Below are 12,286 nucleotides of genomic sequence, written 5' to 3' on the forward strand. Positions count from 1 at the left end.
ACAAAACAAAGCTTGGTCAGAAGTTATCTACACAGATGGGTGGGGCTAACCCATTGACAGCTCCAGAACCTGTGTGGTATTGCCATCTGTGTAGGAATAAGCAAAGGGGAGCAAGGGACTGACTGACAGGCTCCAGTATACCTAGAAGAAGCTGCTTTGAGAACAGCAGCTGGAGCTGGAAAGATTTGCATATTCTAGTACTGGGTAAGCACAAGGGATCTATAGTAGGATCTGAAGGGGCTAGAACAGTTTGTGCCTTATTAGCTCTCTAAATGAACTAGGCAGATTTTCTTTGCAGGAGAAAGTTCCACACTGAGGAGAAACCACTGGGAATAGAATTCAAATTGAATAGGACAGTGACAATAGAAAAAAAGGAAAAGGGTGTCCAGATAACAGTCAGGGAGGGGAACAGAGCCAGGATAGTTCAACAAGTAAGCTGCCATGTGTTTGAACACACACTGTTAGCAACAGAAGAGTGAGCTGGAGAGCTGAGAAATTAGGAAGTCAATCCTAACCCACGCCCCTCCTGTACAAGTTTGGGAAAAAACTAGTTTTGCTTAAAATTGAGCAACAGAAAAAAACGTATGAAGTTATTAGTGACCTAGAAAAATAAAAGTTAAAGTAACATAGAATAAAGAGACCAAGGAGTAAGATAACCCCCCCTTTGTACGTGAAAGCGTACTAGAAAAATATACTCTCCAAACTGATGAAAATGGTAAGTTAGAATTCCCAGACAAGCTAAAATGCAGGAAGACGATGATGCGAGATATGAAAGAACAGTAGAATCAGAAGTAGAAAAATCCAGAAATGAGTTGATAGAAGTTAGGAAAGAATTTTAAAGTATCTCAGAATTAAAGACGAGCCTAGGAGGAACACAGTAAGTAAGCACAATAGAAACTCCTTTAGTAATAGAATATGAAAAAGGAAATTATTAAAAATCACAAAGGAATGAAGGTAAGTACAGTTAAAAACCCTGGACATTATATATAAAACAAACATGAGAAAACTGTGAAAAGGAGGGAGAAGGCAGTCTGGCTAGGGACCTCGGGACCCAAGGAATGATGTAACAGTAGATTCCATGGGTTTTCTTTTTGTCTCATATATCCCAGATTTGATGTTGGAAAAAGCAGCAATCTGAAAATGCCAATAGACACAAGCCGAAAAAGCCTCAAGAAAAAGCCTACCTATTCTCTCTAGCCTAACGACTAGGAAAAGGGCAGCTTAGCAAGACAGCAAGACAGAAAACTGTAAGACACAAATAACCACTCTGCTGCAGTCAAACACCACAGAAAGAACTGTGGCCCCACCCTCATCCCTGTCAGCAAAGTCTGAGTGTAGAGTCTAGATTTCTGTTCCTGCCAGGGTGTGGTGAGGTGCTGCAACCCTCCACCCCCACCCCACTGCCAGTATTAGAGAAGGCCTAGTGAGGAGCTGGGCCTTTCTTCTCTTCCAGGCAAGAATGAGGCCTCCCTCACCCATGTGATGTCAGTGGAGACCGCGTGGGGAGCCTGGCAGTAATGAGTTGGCCTTCCCTCTTCCCCACTCGGGTGACAGAGGAGGCCTGCTATAACAGTAGATTTAAATAAGATCCGGAGGCTCATGTCATGACACCCAAAATGTTCAGATTCAATCGAGAATCATTTCTCATGCAAAGAGCCAGGAAAATCTCAACTCGAATGAAAAAAAAGCAATTGAGTTGCTGACAGCAGGATGACATAGATAATAGAATTATCTGACAGGATTTTAAAGCAGCCATTATAAAAATGCTTCAGTGTACAATTATAGACATACTTGAAACAAATGAATAATAGGGTCTCACCAAAGAAATTGAAGATATAAGGAAGAATAAGATGGAAATTTTAGAACTGAAACGTACAGTAACCAAAACAAAAATCTCAGCAGACAGTATCAACAGGAGAATGGAGAGGACAGAGGAAAGAGTCCGTGAATCTGAAGGTAGAACAACAGAAATCCCTCAATCTCATCCAGAGAGAAAATAGAATATTTTAAAAATGAGCAGAGCCTCAGAGACCTGGGGACTATAACAATAAATCTTAGCATTTCTGTCACCAGGGAGTCCTAGAAGGAGAAGAGCAAGAGAGAATGTCTGAAAAAGTATTTGAAGAAACTATGGCCGATAGTTGCCTAAATTTGGCAGAAGACATGCGTGCACATGCAAGAAGTTGGGCGAACTCCAGCAATCCTGGACTCCCACAGGGGTTCACAGTCCATTGATTTTGCCCCAGTCTTTCTCATTCTCCCGCTCAGGCATCATATTTCTCTTCATTTTTCAAATCTCTACCACATTGTCTCCTGTTTTCATTCTCAGCCAATTACCTTGCTTCCTGTTTCTGTTTTGAAAGGTAAAAGTTATCCGAAGAGAACTTCCACGAGCTCCCACCACCACATGTAGCCATTACCCACATCTGTGCTCATTTATTCTGTCCTCTGTTTCTGTACATCAGCACTGCCCAGTGGGTCACTGTCATGTCACTAGCCATTTGTGGTTATTAAGCGCTTGAAATGTGACTAATGTGACCAAGGAGTTGAATTTTAAATATTCAGTTCTGAGTCCTCATCTTACTTGGTCTTTCACCAACATTTGATAAAACTAATCCATCCCTCCTCTTGCAAACCTTTTCTTCCCTTGGCTTCCCGGACTCCACAATCTCCTGATATTTGTTCCCACTACTTATTCCTTTGCAGCCTCTTTAGCCGGTTCTTCTTCAGCGGACTGACTTCTGAATGATGCTGTGTCCCAGGGCTCAGCTCTTGGCCCTCTTCCATGAGAGTATATATTCACTCTCCTGGTGATCTCATCTAATATCTTGGCCTTTATGTTGGTGACCCCCAATTTTATGTCTGCATCCTAGCCTTTTCATCTGAACCCTTATCTCCACCTCTTTATTTGACATCTCAATCTTTTGGCTATCTCAGAGGATCTTAAACTGTATGTGTCCAAAACTGATCTTTCCTCCTGGCCAGCTCTTGCCCCAGATGACCCTATCTCAGTTAATGACCACTTCATACTTCTATTTGCTTAACCCCCAAATTTTGGAAGCCTTCCTTGACTTCTTGTTTTTTCACGTCCCATGTCAGTATGTATATTAGTTATCTATTGCTGCACGACAAACGACTACAAATTGAGCAGCTTAAAACAGCACCCATTTATTACCTCATAGTTTCTGCTGGTCGAGAGTCTGGGCGTGGCTTAACTGGGTGCTCCGCAATCATAGTGTCACCTGGCCTTTGTTCTCATTTAGAGGTTCTGCTGGGGGGAAAGTCCACTTCCAAGCTCACTAGGGCTGTTGGCAGAATCCACTTCCTTGTGGTTATAGCCTCAGCTTCTTGCCGACTGTCAAGTAGAGTCTGCTGTCAACTCCTAGAGGCTGCCCGCAGTTTCTTATCACTTTGACTTCCCTAGTGTGGCTGCTTGCTTCGTTAGGTCACAAGGAGACTCTCTAGACTGAGTCTGCTGGTAGGACGGATGTCATGGAAATGACATGTCACCATCTTTGCCACGTTCTGTTGGTTAGAAGCAAGTCATAGATCCTGTCCACACTGGAGGGGAAGGTAAGGTATTATACATGGGCATGAATACCAAGAAGACAAGATCATGAAGACCACCGTCCCAGTGTCTGTCTGCTACCATATGTCAGCAGACATTGTTAGCTCTACTTTTATTTATTTTTGTTTTTTTAACATTTATTTATTTTTGAGAGACAGAGGCAGAGCATGAGCAGGGGAGGGGGAGAGAGATACAGATTCTGAAGCAGGCTCTAGGCTCTGAGCTGTTTGTTAGCACAGAGCCCGACGCGGGGCGCCAACTCATGAACTGCGAGACCATGACCCAAGCTGAAGTTGGACACTCAACCGAATGAGCCACCCCGGCGCCCCTTGTTAGCTCTACTTTTAAAATCTATCCCCACTCTGTTTTTCACTGTTTCTAGTGCCACTGCCCTGAGAAGTAAGGTAAAATTAAAGGTCTGAAAGTGATTGTCTCTTCTGCTATGATACTAGATACTATGAGAGTCAAGTATTCTACCATTGATGTGATTTTTACCCCTGTATTTGGCATTATCGACTCTCAAAGCAAAAAATCTGGGAATGACTTTGATACTTCCTCTCCTTCACCTCCTCATATCCTAATCTCCTATGGAGCCCACTAAATACATGTTATATTCACTCTTTCCTCTCTGTGCCCAGCCTGCCACTATCTCTCACCTAAGCTTTAGCAGTAGATTCCTAGCACGTCTGTTTCCATGCATTCCTCTTAATTCACTTTTTAAATACCAACTGTTATGATTTTTTTAATATAGTGTAGATCATATAATTTACTACCTTCTTAAAACCTATCAGTGGCTTTTCCCATTGGACATAATGGGCCTACCTGATCTGACCACTGCTTACCTTCCCAGACTCAACTTGTTCCTTTCCCACCTCCCCAGCCTTCTTTGTTTGCCTAAAACTCTCTGTGTGCTCACCCCTCCCTCAATCCAGATTCTTCTTGCTGTTGTACCCCAGGGCTGTTTTCTTCTCACCCTTTAGATCTCAGTTAACTGTCCCACAAGAGATCTTCCCTGATGATCATCCAGTTCAGACAGGCTCTCCCTGTTCTTTTTCAGAATTGTCATTTCTTTTAGAGCAGTGTTCATCATTTTTAATGCTACGTGTGCCCCTTGTGCTTCTCAGATTTTGCCTTTTCTATTATACATTCTCCATGGTTAGAGACCTTGTTTGCTCACTCAGCTCAGGGCTTCGCTCGTAGAATGAGCTTAAATAAGTATTTACCAGGTGAGTGCGAGAGTAAATGAATTCTTTGCTTCCTTCACAAATATCTGTTCCTAGAAATATTAATGTCACCTCTTGCTTTTATTTGACTGGTGTACCTCATATGCCACGTTTGTTTTTTAGATTGTAACATTTTTTCTTCTTGTACTTGATCAGAACATGATTTTTATAGCTTTATGTATTTCATGTAAATATTAATACAGTTTCAAATACAATTTTACTAACTCATGAAAGGTAAACATAGTGACTCCTTTTAGAAGAAGTGTTTCTGGAACTTACATTATAAACTTAATCATCATTTATACTCTTACATAACCATATTTCAGCAATTGAACTTACTGTCTATTTTTCCCACAACCCTGTTAACCCAAAACTTCTAACTTGCGTTAAAAAGCAATGCCCATTTTATATCACCTAGGAGTCGTCTTGGGAAACAAATGGTCTTTGTCTCCAGGGTTAAGATTTCCAATTGAAATTTTATCACTGAATTTTCTTCCCTTAAGCAAAGAAGAGTTTAAAAACATTATTTGCGTGGGGCTTCTGGGTAGTTCAATTGATTAAGCGTTGGACATCGGCTCAGGTCATGATATTGTGGTTTGTGAGTTTGAGCCCCACATCAGTCTCTGCTGACAGCTCAGAGCCTGGAGCCTGCTTCCAAATCTGTGCCTCCTTCTCTCTCTGCCCCTCCCTGCTCACACTCTGTCTCTCTCTCAAAAATGAATAAACATTAAAAATTAAAAAAAAATTTTTTTAAAGTAGGATATTGAGTAGCAGATAACCAAATACCTAATCCAGTAAACTCCTTTTTTTTTTTTTTTTAAGTGTATTTATTTTGAGAGAGACAGAGACAGCACAAGCAAGGGAGGGAGAATTCCAAGCAGGCTCTGCACCATCAGCATAGAGCCCATTGTGGGGCTCGAACTTGTGCAACTGTGAAATCATGACCTGAGCCAGATGCTTAATGGACTGAGCCACCCAGGTGCCCCCAGGAAACTTTAAAACAGATTCACAGAAACAGTAAGACTGACCCCCTGTTCTGCCCCTTAGAAACCATGTGGGTGAGATTCTGAGAGTTCTCACAGTCCCAAATCTGAAAGAAGCAAACTGAATGAGTATCATTGTTGTTTCACCCTCTTAATTAAAGAGTCAGAGAAATTAGAAATTGTTGCTGAGGAGGATTGGGTGAAAAGAGGGAAAATCAATTGAATGGCTGACTCTCTCTGTCCAGAAGTCAAGGCTTCTTTTAATTTGGGATATGCATTGACCACTGGGGTAGGACACTTAAAATCTCAGAGGAGAGCAGAGTCTGGGTAATTTATTCTAATAGACTGCATACTCCTCCATCTGAGCCCCAGCATGTCCTCAGACTTCAGAAAAGTGGATAGAAGATGAAATACCAGCTCTCACAATAAAGCTAGGATGGAAGGATAATTTGTCTTAGATATTCCAGAAAAAGAAGAAATCACCCACACTTTATAAATGTCTGGAGGGCAATGTCTAATCACCAGCAAGATGAAAGAAATGATATTGTAGCTAACACATCATATTCTATGATGGAAAAATAAAGAGGAAGAAAACAGCTTGTAAATGCTGTCAACTATCATAGAGGAAAAATAAGGAGATTCCTTCCAGCTGCTGCATGCTGCATGTCAACTTAATGAGGATTTGAATTCAGAAAAACAAACTGAGAGACAGGAAAATAACAACAATGAGATGAAATGGGAGATTACACATTTAAGGAAATGTAAATAAATTATATACAGCAAAAACTAGAAAGAAAATTGAATTACTGACAGCTTTATAGACATTCCAGCGAATACAGGTTGAAATAATTAGAAAAGCAAAGACACATGGAAGACAGGAGATCCAATATAAAGATAATTGCTGTCGCTGAAGAAAAGAACCTAACAAATAGGACAAACGGATTGAAATAGAACAAGAGGTTTCAGGAAAATTGTATAGCTGTTCAACAAGACCTGATTTGATCAAGTTATTGAACTTTTAGGATAAAGGACAAATTATTGGATGGAAAGCCTCTCAGGTAGTTCTGTGCCTCCTCTGGCTGGGCTCATGTTCAGCCTCCACAGAGCCTTTGCCATGGTCTTCGGATGGTCAGACACTGTGATTGGAATACCAGGACCCTGTGGGTGGTGGAGCCTATGTCCTGTGCTGTGATTGTCATTGTGATAGCAGCCATCAAGGAGAGGTTTGTGAGAGAGATGGCTGCAGTTCTGAAAGACACCTGCTTCTGAATTCCTGAAGTTTGTCTTTGCTTATCTGTGTGTCCAGGTCTTAGAACTAGTTGTTCAATATTCTGTTATCTTGAACTGAGCTCCCAGAATTTATTTAGTGCTTAAATTTCTTATGTTTTATTGCATCAATATTGTTCTTGCCTTGCGTTTGCTTTTCTGGGTTGTGAAAAGAGTCACAGCCTGTTATGTAAGAACTTTGGCTTGTTCATCTGTGCCAGGTTATTGGGACCTGCCAGTACCTTAGTGTCTCTGAGAGGCTCTTGAGCTGACTCATTGACTATGAGGAACAAAATGCATAAGATACAGATTGAGCACCCTCTGTGTCATTTGAAAGAGAAGTAGATTAAATCATCTAGGGGTTTGGGCACTCTCTGTTTCTTTCCTCTTTCAAGCTTACAGACAGAACATTAGGTATATTAGTATTTTTAGAAGCCATGCCAGTCCTGAGGAAAGACCTCTCACAACCAGAACTCCATAAGAGTATTATAGTGGTATGCAGTCCATTTTGTAAAGACATTACCCTGGATGGATTTTAGTTATTTCTACCTAAGTAAAATATAATAGTGTGACTTTAAAAAAGAATATAGAGAGAAAGGAGGAGAGAGAGGGAGAAGGAGAGAGAATGAGAATGAGGCTTCCAAACAGGAGAGCAAGCCACATGAAAGGGGGAAAAATCAGACTAGCCTTAGGCTTCTCCATAGCAACATTCACTGCAGTATTTTTCAAGGGAGCAGCATCTGCAAAGTTCTAAAGGCAAGAAAGGATGGCCCAAGATATTATACCCAGCCAAGATGTCATTCAGCTGTAAAGCTAGCAAGCAGGTATTCTTTTTTTTTTTTTTTTTCTTTTATGTTTTATTTATTTTTGAGAGAGAGACAGAGTGTGAGCAGGGGAGGGGCAGAGAGAATGAGACACAGAATCGGAAGCAGGCTTCAGGCTCTGAGCTGTCAGCACAGAGCCCAATATGGGGCTCAAACCCATGAACAGTGTGATCATGACCTGAAGCAAAGTTGGACACCCAACCTTGACTGAGCCGCCCAGCTGTCCCCCAAGCAGGTATTCTTAAACATGAGAGAATTTAGGGAAAGGAGCACATATGAGCTCCACTAGAAAAAAAAACCACTCAGCAGCAAAATTAGGAATTAAAGACTCAAGGAGAAGTTGTGGTGAGAGGACGGTGAGGAGATTGCTTCAGCTAAAATACAGATCCAGTGCTAAAGAACTATGGTATCACAGTTATAGAATGGAGTGTGACTGTTACAAACTGGGACAGTGTAAAAATTACATAACAAAAATTGGGAGAAAAAATGGGAGGAAATGTGAGTGCTAAGGTTTTCAACTTTCAAAGCAGGAAGTTAATGGATTCTATCCAAAATTAACCTAATTTTGTATGTAACTTAAAAACTAAAGTGAATGCAACCTCTAAATAATTTTTCATGTATTTTTAAAAATGTGGAATATTTAAAAAACACATAAAGTAATAACTGGTATTAATATATTATTCAGTAAATGTCCCCATTTTGTTTTAGATCATGTATAAAATAAGACAAAAGGAAAGGTTTAGAAAAGAATAATGAATACTAATGCATACACCACCTAGGTTAGGAAATAAGGCATTCCTAATATAATTAAAGATCCCCACATGTTCCACCCCATCTCAGAGATAATCAGTATCCTGATGTTGTATCATTTGTTCACATACACGTCTTTATACTTTTGATAGATATGAACATATATTATGATTAATAAGTTTTCTATTTTTAGTCATTATAGAAACAGTATTCTGTAGTTTGATTTTTTAGCTTAGGATTGTTTTGACATTTATGTTTAGAATGTGTTGTTTGAGTGTATTTATTTTTCACTGTATAATTTTATTATATGGACATAATCCTTTTTCTATTGGTGGACATTTATTTGTTTCCTTTTTTTGCTACTTTGTTGATAAAACTTTCTTCTTTTTTCTTGTTTACATAATAACTTTTCATAATAAAAAAAACTTGGATTATTCAGGGAAACATAGAAAATAAACATTTATTTAAAGTAGAACAATAGCATTAGTTTCTTTTTGACTTCTTTTTTCTATTAAATTATATATAAATTGACACTATTTAAAGTATCAACTGTAGCATGATCCCCTTTGTATAAATATATATTGTCAGTGTATTTTTCTATATATATGCATCAAAAATGTCTGGAATGATGTTTACTTAGTGTTTGTATTTTAAAAGTCTTTAAATGAATCCATAAGTGTAATTGAAATGTTAAATGATAATCCAGCTTCCTTGAAAATACGACTTTAAAAAAATCAATTAGATAAAGTAAAGGAAAAGTCGGGAGTTTTCTTTTACTTAATTACCATTCCTTTTTCAATACCTGTTTTCAATTTCACATGATTAAATGAAAGAGAAGTTATGGCAGTAAATGTCCCTTGAGTATAATGCAACTTGCAAGTAATTTAGACTGCGTGTAGAGAGGTTTTCAGGAAGCATTAGAAACTTCCAGTAGATTTTTTTCCTCGTCTTAGGGCTGTGCAGCCCAGCCTTGCTTCCCAAGCTCTGATATGCCCCCATGGACCCAGATGTTAGGTTTGTTTGTTTGTAGAGGTGCCTTCTTGTATGCATGGCACATTTAATTAGCGTCTCCAAACTGTATTATATCACAAATAAAAAAGTATAAGATACTCTGTTTTGTCATTTGGGTGAAAATATGATGTTTGTTTTGTAGGTATGACCTTGCTTCTAGGGAGTGGCTTGCCCTGAACCGTTCTGTGAACAATGTGGTTGTTAGATATGGCCATTCTTTAGCATTATACAAGGTAAAATGTCTCCACTCTGTACTAAGCTAGAAACTCAAGTCTTCCACACTTACTTTTTATTGTATTATGTGATTGAAAAGCTATGTAATGTTGGGTTTTTGTCTCTGATCTTTTTTATTGTGGTAAAATACACATAACATGAAATTTACCATCTTAACCATTTTTAAGTGTACAGTTCAATGGTATAAAATACATGCCTAATGTGCAACTATCACCACCATCCATCTCTGTAACTCTTTTCATCTTGTAAAACTGCAACTCTATGCCTACTAAATAGTAACTTCCCATCCCACCCCCACCCCCCACCCCCAGCCCCTGGCAACCACCATTCTACTCTCTGTCTCTATAATTTTGACGTCAGTGTTGGTTTTTAGTTGGGGGAAAACTTACTATTCGTGGGATATGGGGAGCTATTTAATTGGCTAGGTTGTAAGTGGAAATTAAAGTTGAAACCAATTTAACCTGAGAGATTTTAATGGACTCAAATTATACTGGGGTATTATGATTATAGTACTAAATGGTGAGAAATTTATACTGTATAAATTAGCTTTTATGTTCATTAGCAAGTTTAGCCAAGAATAGCCACCTTGCAATATAACTGAATAATCACTTTCATTTCCTTGTTTTTGTGGTTTATGGTAGGATAAGGGAACTTTTCAACTTTATCTTCCCAACACATTTTATACCGTTAGAGATCTTGTATGAGGAAGTCCAAGAACAGTGGGTTACAGAATATGATTTCTTTCATTTTATCTTGTTCCTTTCTCCGATCTTTTCTTAATAAGTCACTGAAAGGTGTATTTCACTAGCACTTTTTAAGCTAAGAATAATATTGAGGTTTTGAACTTCTCCTTTTCCTTCTCAGATTTGATCCTTTTGATGTGTTTTAGAATTTTGTTTACATTTTTTCCCCTAGGATAAAATTTACATGTACGGAGGAAAAATTGATTCGACAGGGAATGTGACCAATGAGTTGAGAGTGTTCCATATTCATAACGAATCATGGGTGTTGTTGACCCCTAAAGCCAAAGAGCAGTATGCAGTGGTCGGGCACTCAGCACACATTGTCACATTGAAAACTGGCCGAGTGGTCATGCTGGTCATCTTTGGTCATTGCCCTCTCTATGGATATATAAGCAATGTACAGGAATATGACTTGGGTAGGTGTACTTTTTCTAGTGATTCTTTTAAAACCTTTATCTGTATTGTTTTGACTGTTCAACAAGAGTCCACCTAACTTTGACCCGGTACTTTATCTTGAAATGCAGTGAATGTTGCTATATTACTATTGAAATTCAGATCCTTGCTGCGCTAAGTAGTGTATATTTGTTACTGTCAGTTTGGCGAGGAGCCAAAGATGGCACTAAATGCTTTAGGTGTTGGAAATAAAGTAAATAAGTAAAAGTGATTTGGAACTACAAGTATTCTGACAAAAAAAAAAAAAAAAAAAAATTAGACCACCCTTTAGAGATTGGGTTAATGGACTGTGATTTCCCCTTAATGTGTAATCTTTCCATTGGTTAAATTTTATTATATCTGCCGTTTTGGTGCAGGAGTACTGCCCATAATTGATAGTTTGAGAAAGTAGGCCCATAAAGTACATCTGGGTATTGGTCACTGAAGGTCACGGGGTATTAAGTGTTCAACTGAGGGGAATCTGAGTCTTTTAAATTTAATGTAATTATTTTCCTGCATGCTATATTAGACCATCAGATCATTTAACAGGTTGATGTTTGGCCACCTGGTTTTGTTATAAGTTTTAGATGGCTTTCCTTTAAAAATTAAAAGGTAAAAGAAATTTATATGTATCAAGTCTCCTGAAATCTCTCATTGTAAACTAATTGGTCATTTAAAGTATTAGGGGAGGAGGAGCCTGCAACATTTGCCTTTAACTGTTTTCCCCTTCCAGCTAAGAACACATGGAGTATATTACATACCCAGGGTGCCCTTGTCCAAGGGGGCTATGGCCACAGCAGTGTCTATGACTACAGGACCAGGGCCCTGTACGTACATGGCGGCTACAAGGCTTTCAGCGCCAATAAATACCGGCTCGCAGATGATCTCTACAGATACGATGTGGACACCCAGATGTGGTGGGTGCTTTTTCTTGAGCTTTTACTCTAAGGTGTGAATTCTGGCAATTGTCCGGAAGATATTGTGTTATATTTTTGTTTTCAGGCCTAGCAGATAATTCTCTTCAGCACTGTAGATAGGAAAGTCGGGAAAGAAGCAGAAGGTAATAGTGTAGCTAGTTTATTTTGTTGCATTGTTCTATAATTTTGTAGTAGATTGATTAGAAGATGCTTAGTATTTTTTGACTGGTTTTTCAATTTTCATACACTCAGTACCACTGTAAAATTTTAGCTCTTCAGAATCCTGAGGAGTCAATTGTTCTACAAAGCTGAGCTTATGCACATTGTTGTAATTA

At 38.9% G+C, this 12,286-nt stretch overlaps 1 protein-coding gene across 5 annotated transcripts in view; it reads left to right on the forward strand.

Annotated features, from left to right (window-relative positions):
• ATRN (attractin) overlaps positions 1 to 12,286 on the forward strand; it is a 160,533-nt gene that overhangs the window by 53,885 nt on the left and 94,362 nt on the right. For all 5 annotated transcript variants that reach the window (XM_045445175.1, XM_045445171.1, XM_045445172.1 and 2 more), the window contains exons 7-9: positions 9,768 to 9,858; positions 10,775 to 11,018; positions 11,768 to 11,951. In XM_045445175.1, the coding sequence (XP_045301131.1) occupies positions 9,768 to 9,858; positions 10,775 to 11,018; positions 11,768 to 11,951 (519 nt within the window). The remainder of the gene's footprint in view (positions 1 to 9,767; positions 9,859 to 10,774; positions 11,019 to 11,767; positions 11,952 to 12,286) is intronic.

This window comes from Leopardus geoffroyi, chromosome A3 (assembly GCF_018350155.1).
Source record: "Leopardus geoffroyi isolate Oge1 chromosome A3, O.geoffroyi_Oge1_pat1.0, whole genome shotgun sequence".
In the NCBI taxonomy this organism is placed as follows: domain Eukaryota; kingdom Metazoa; phylum Chordata; class Mammalia; order Carnivora; family Felidae; genus Leopardus; species Leopardus geoffroyi.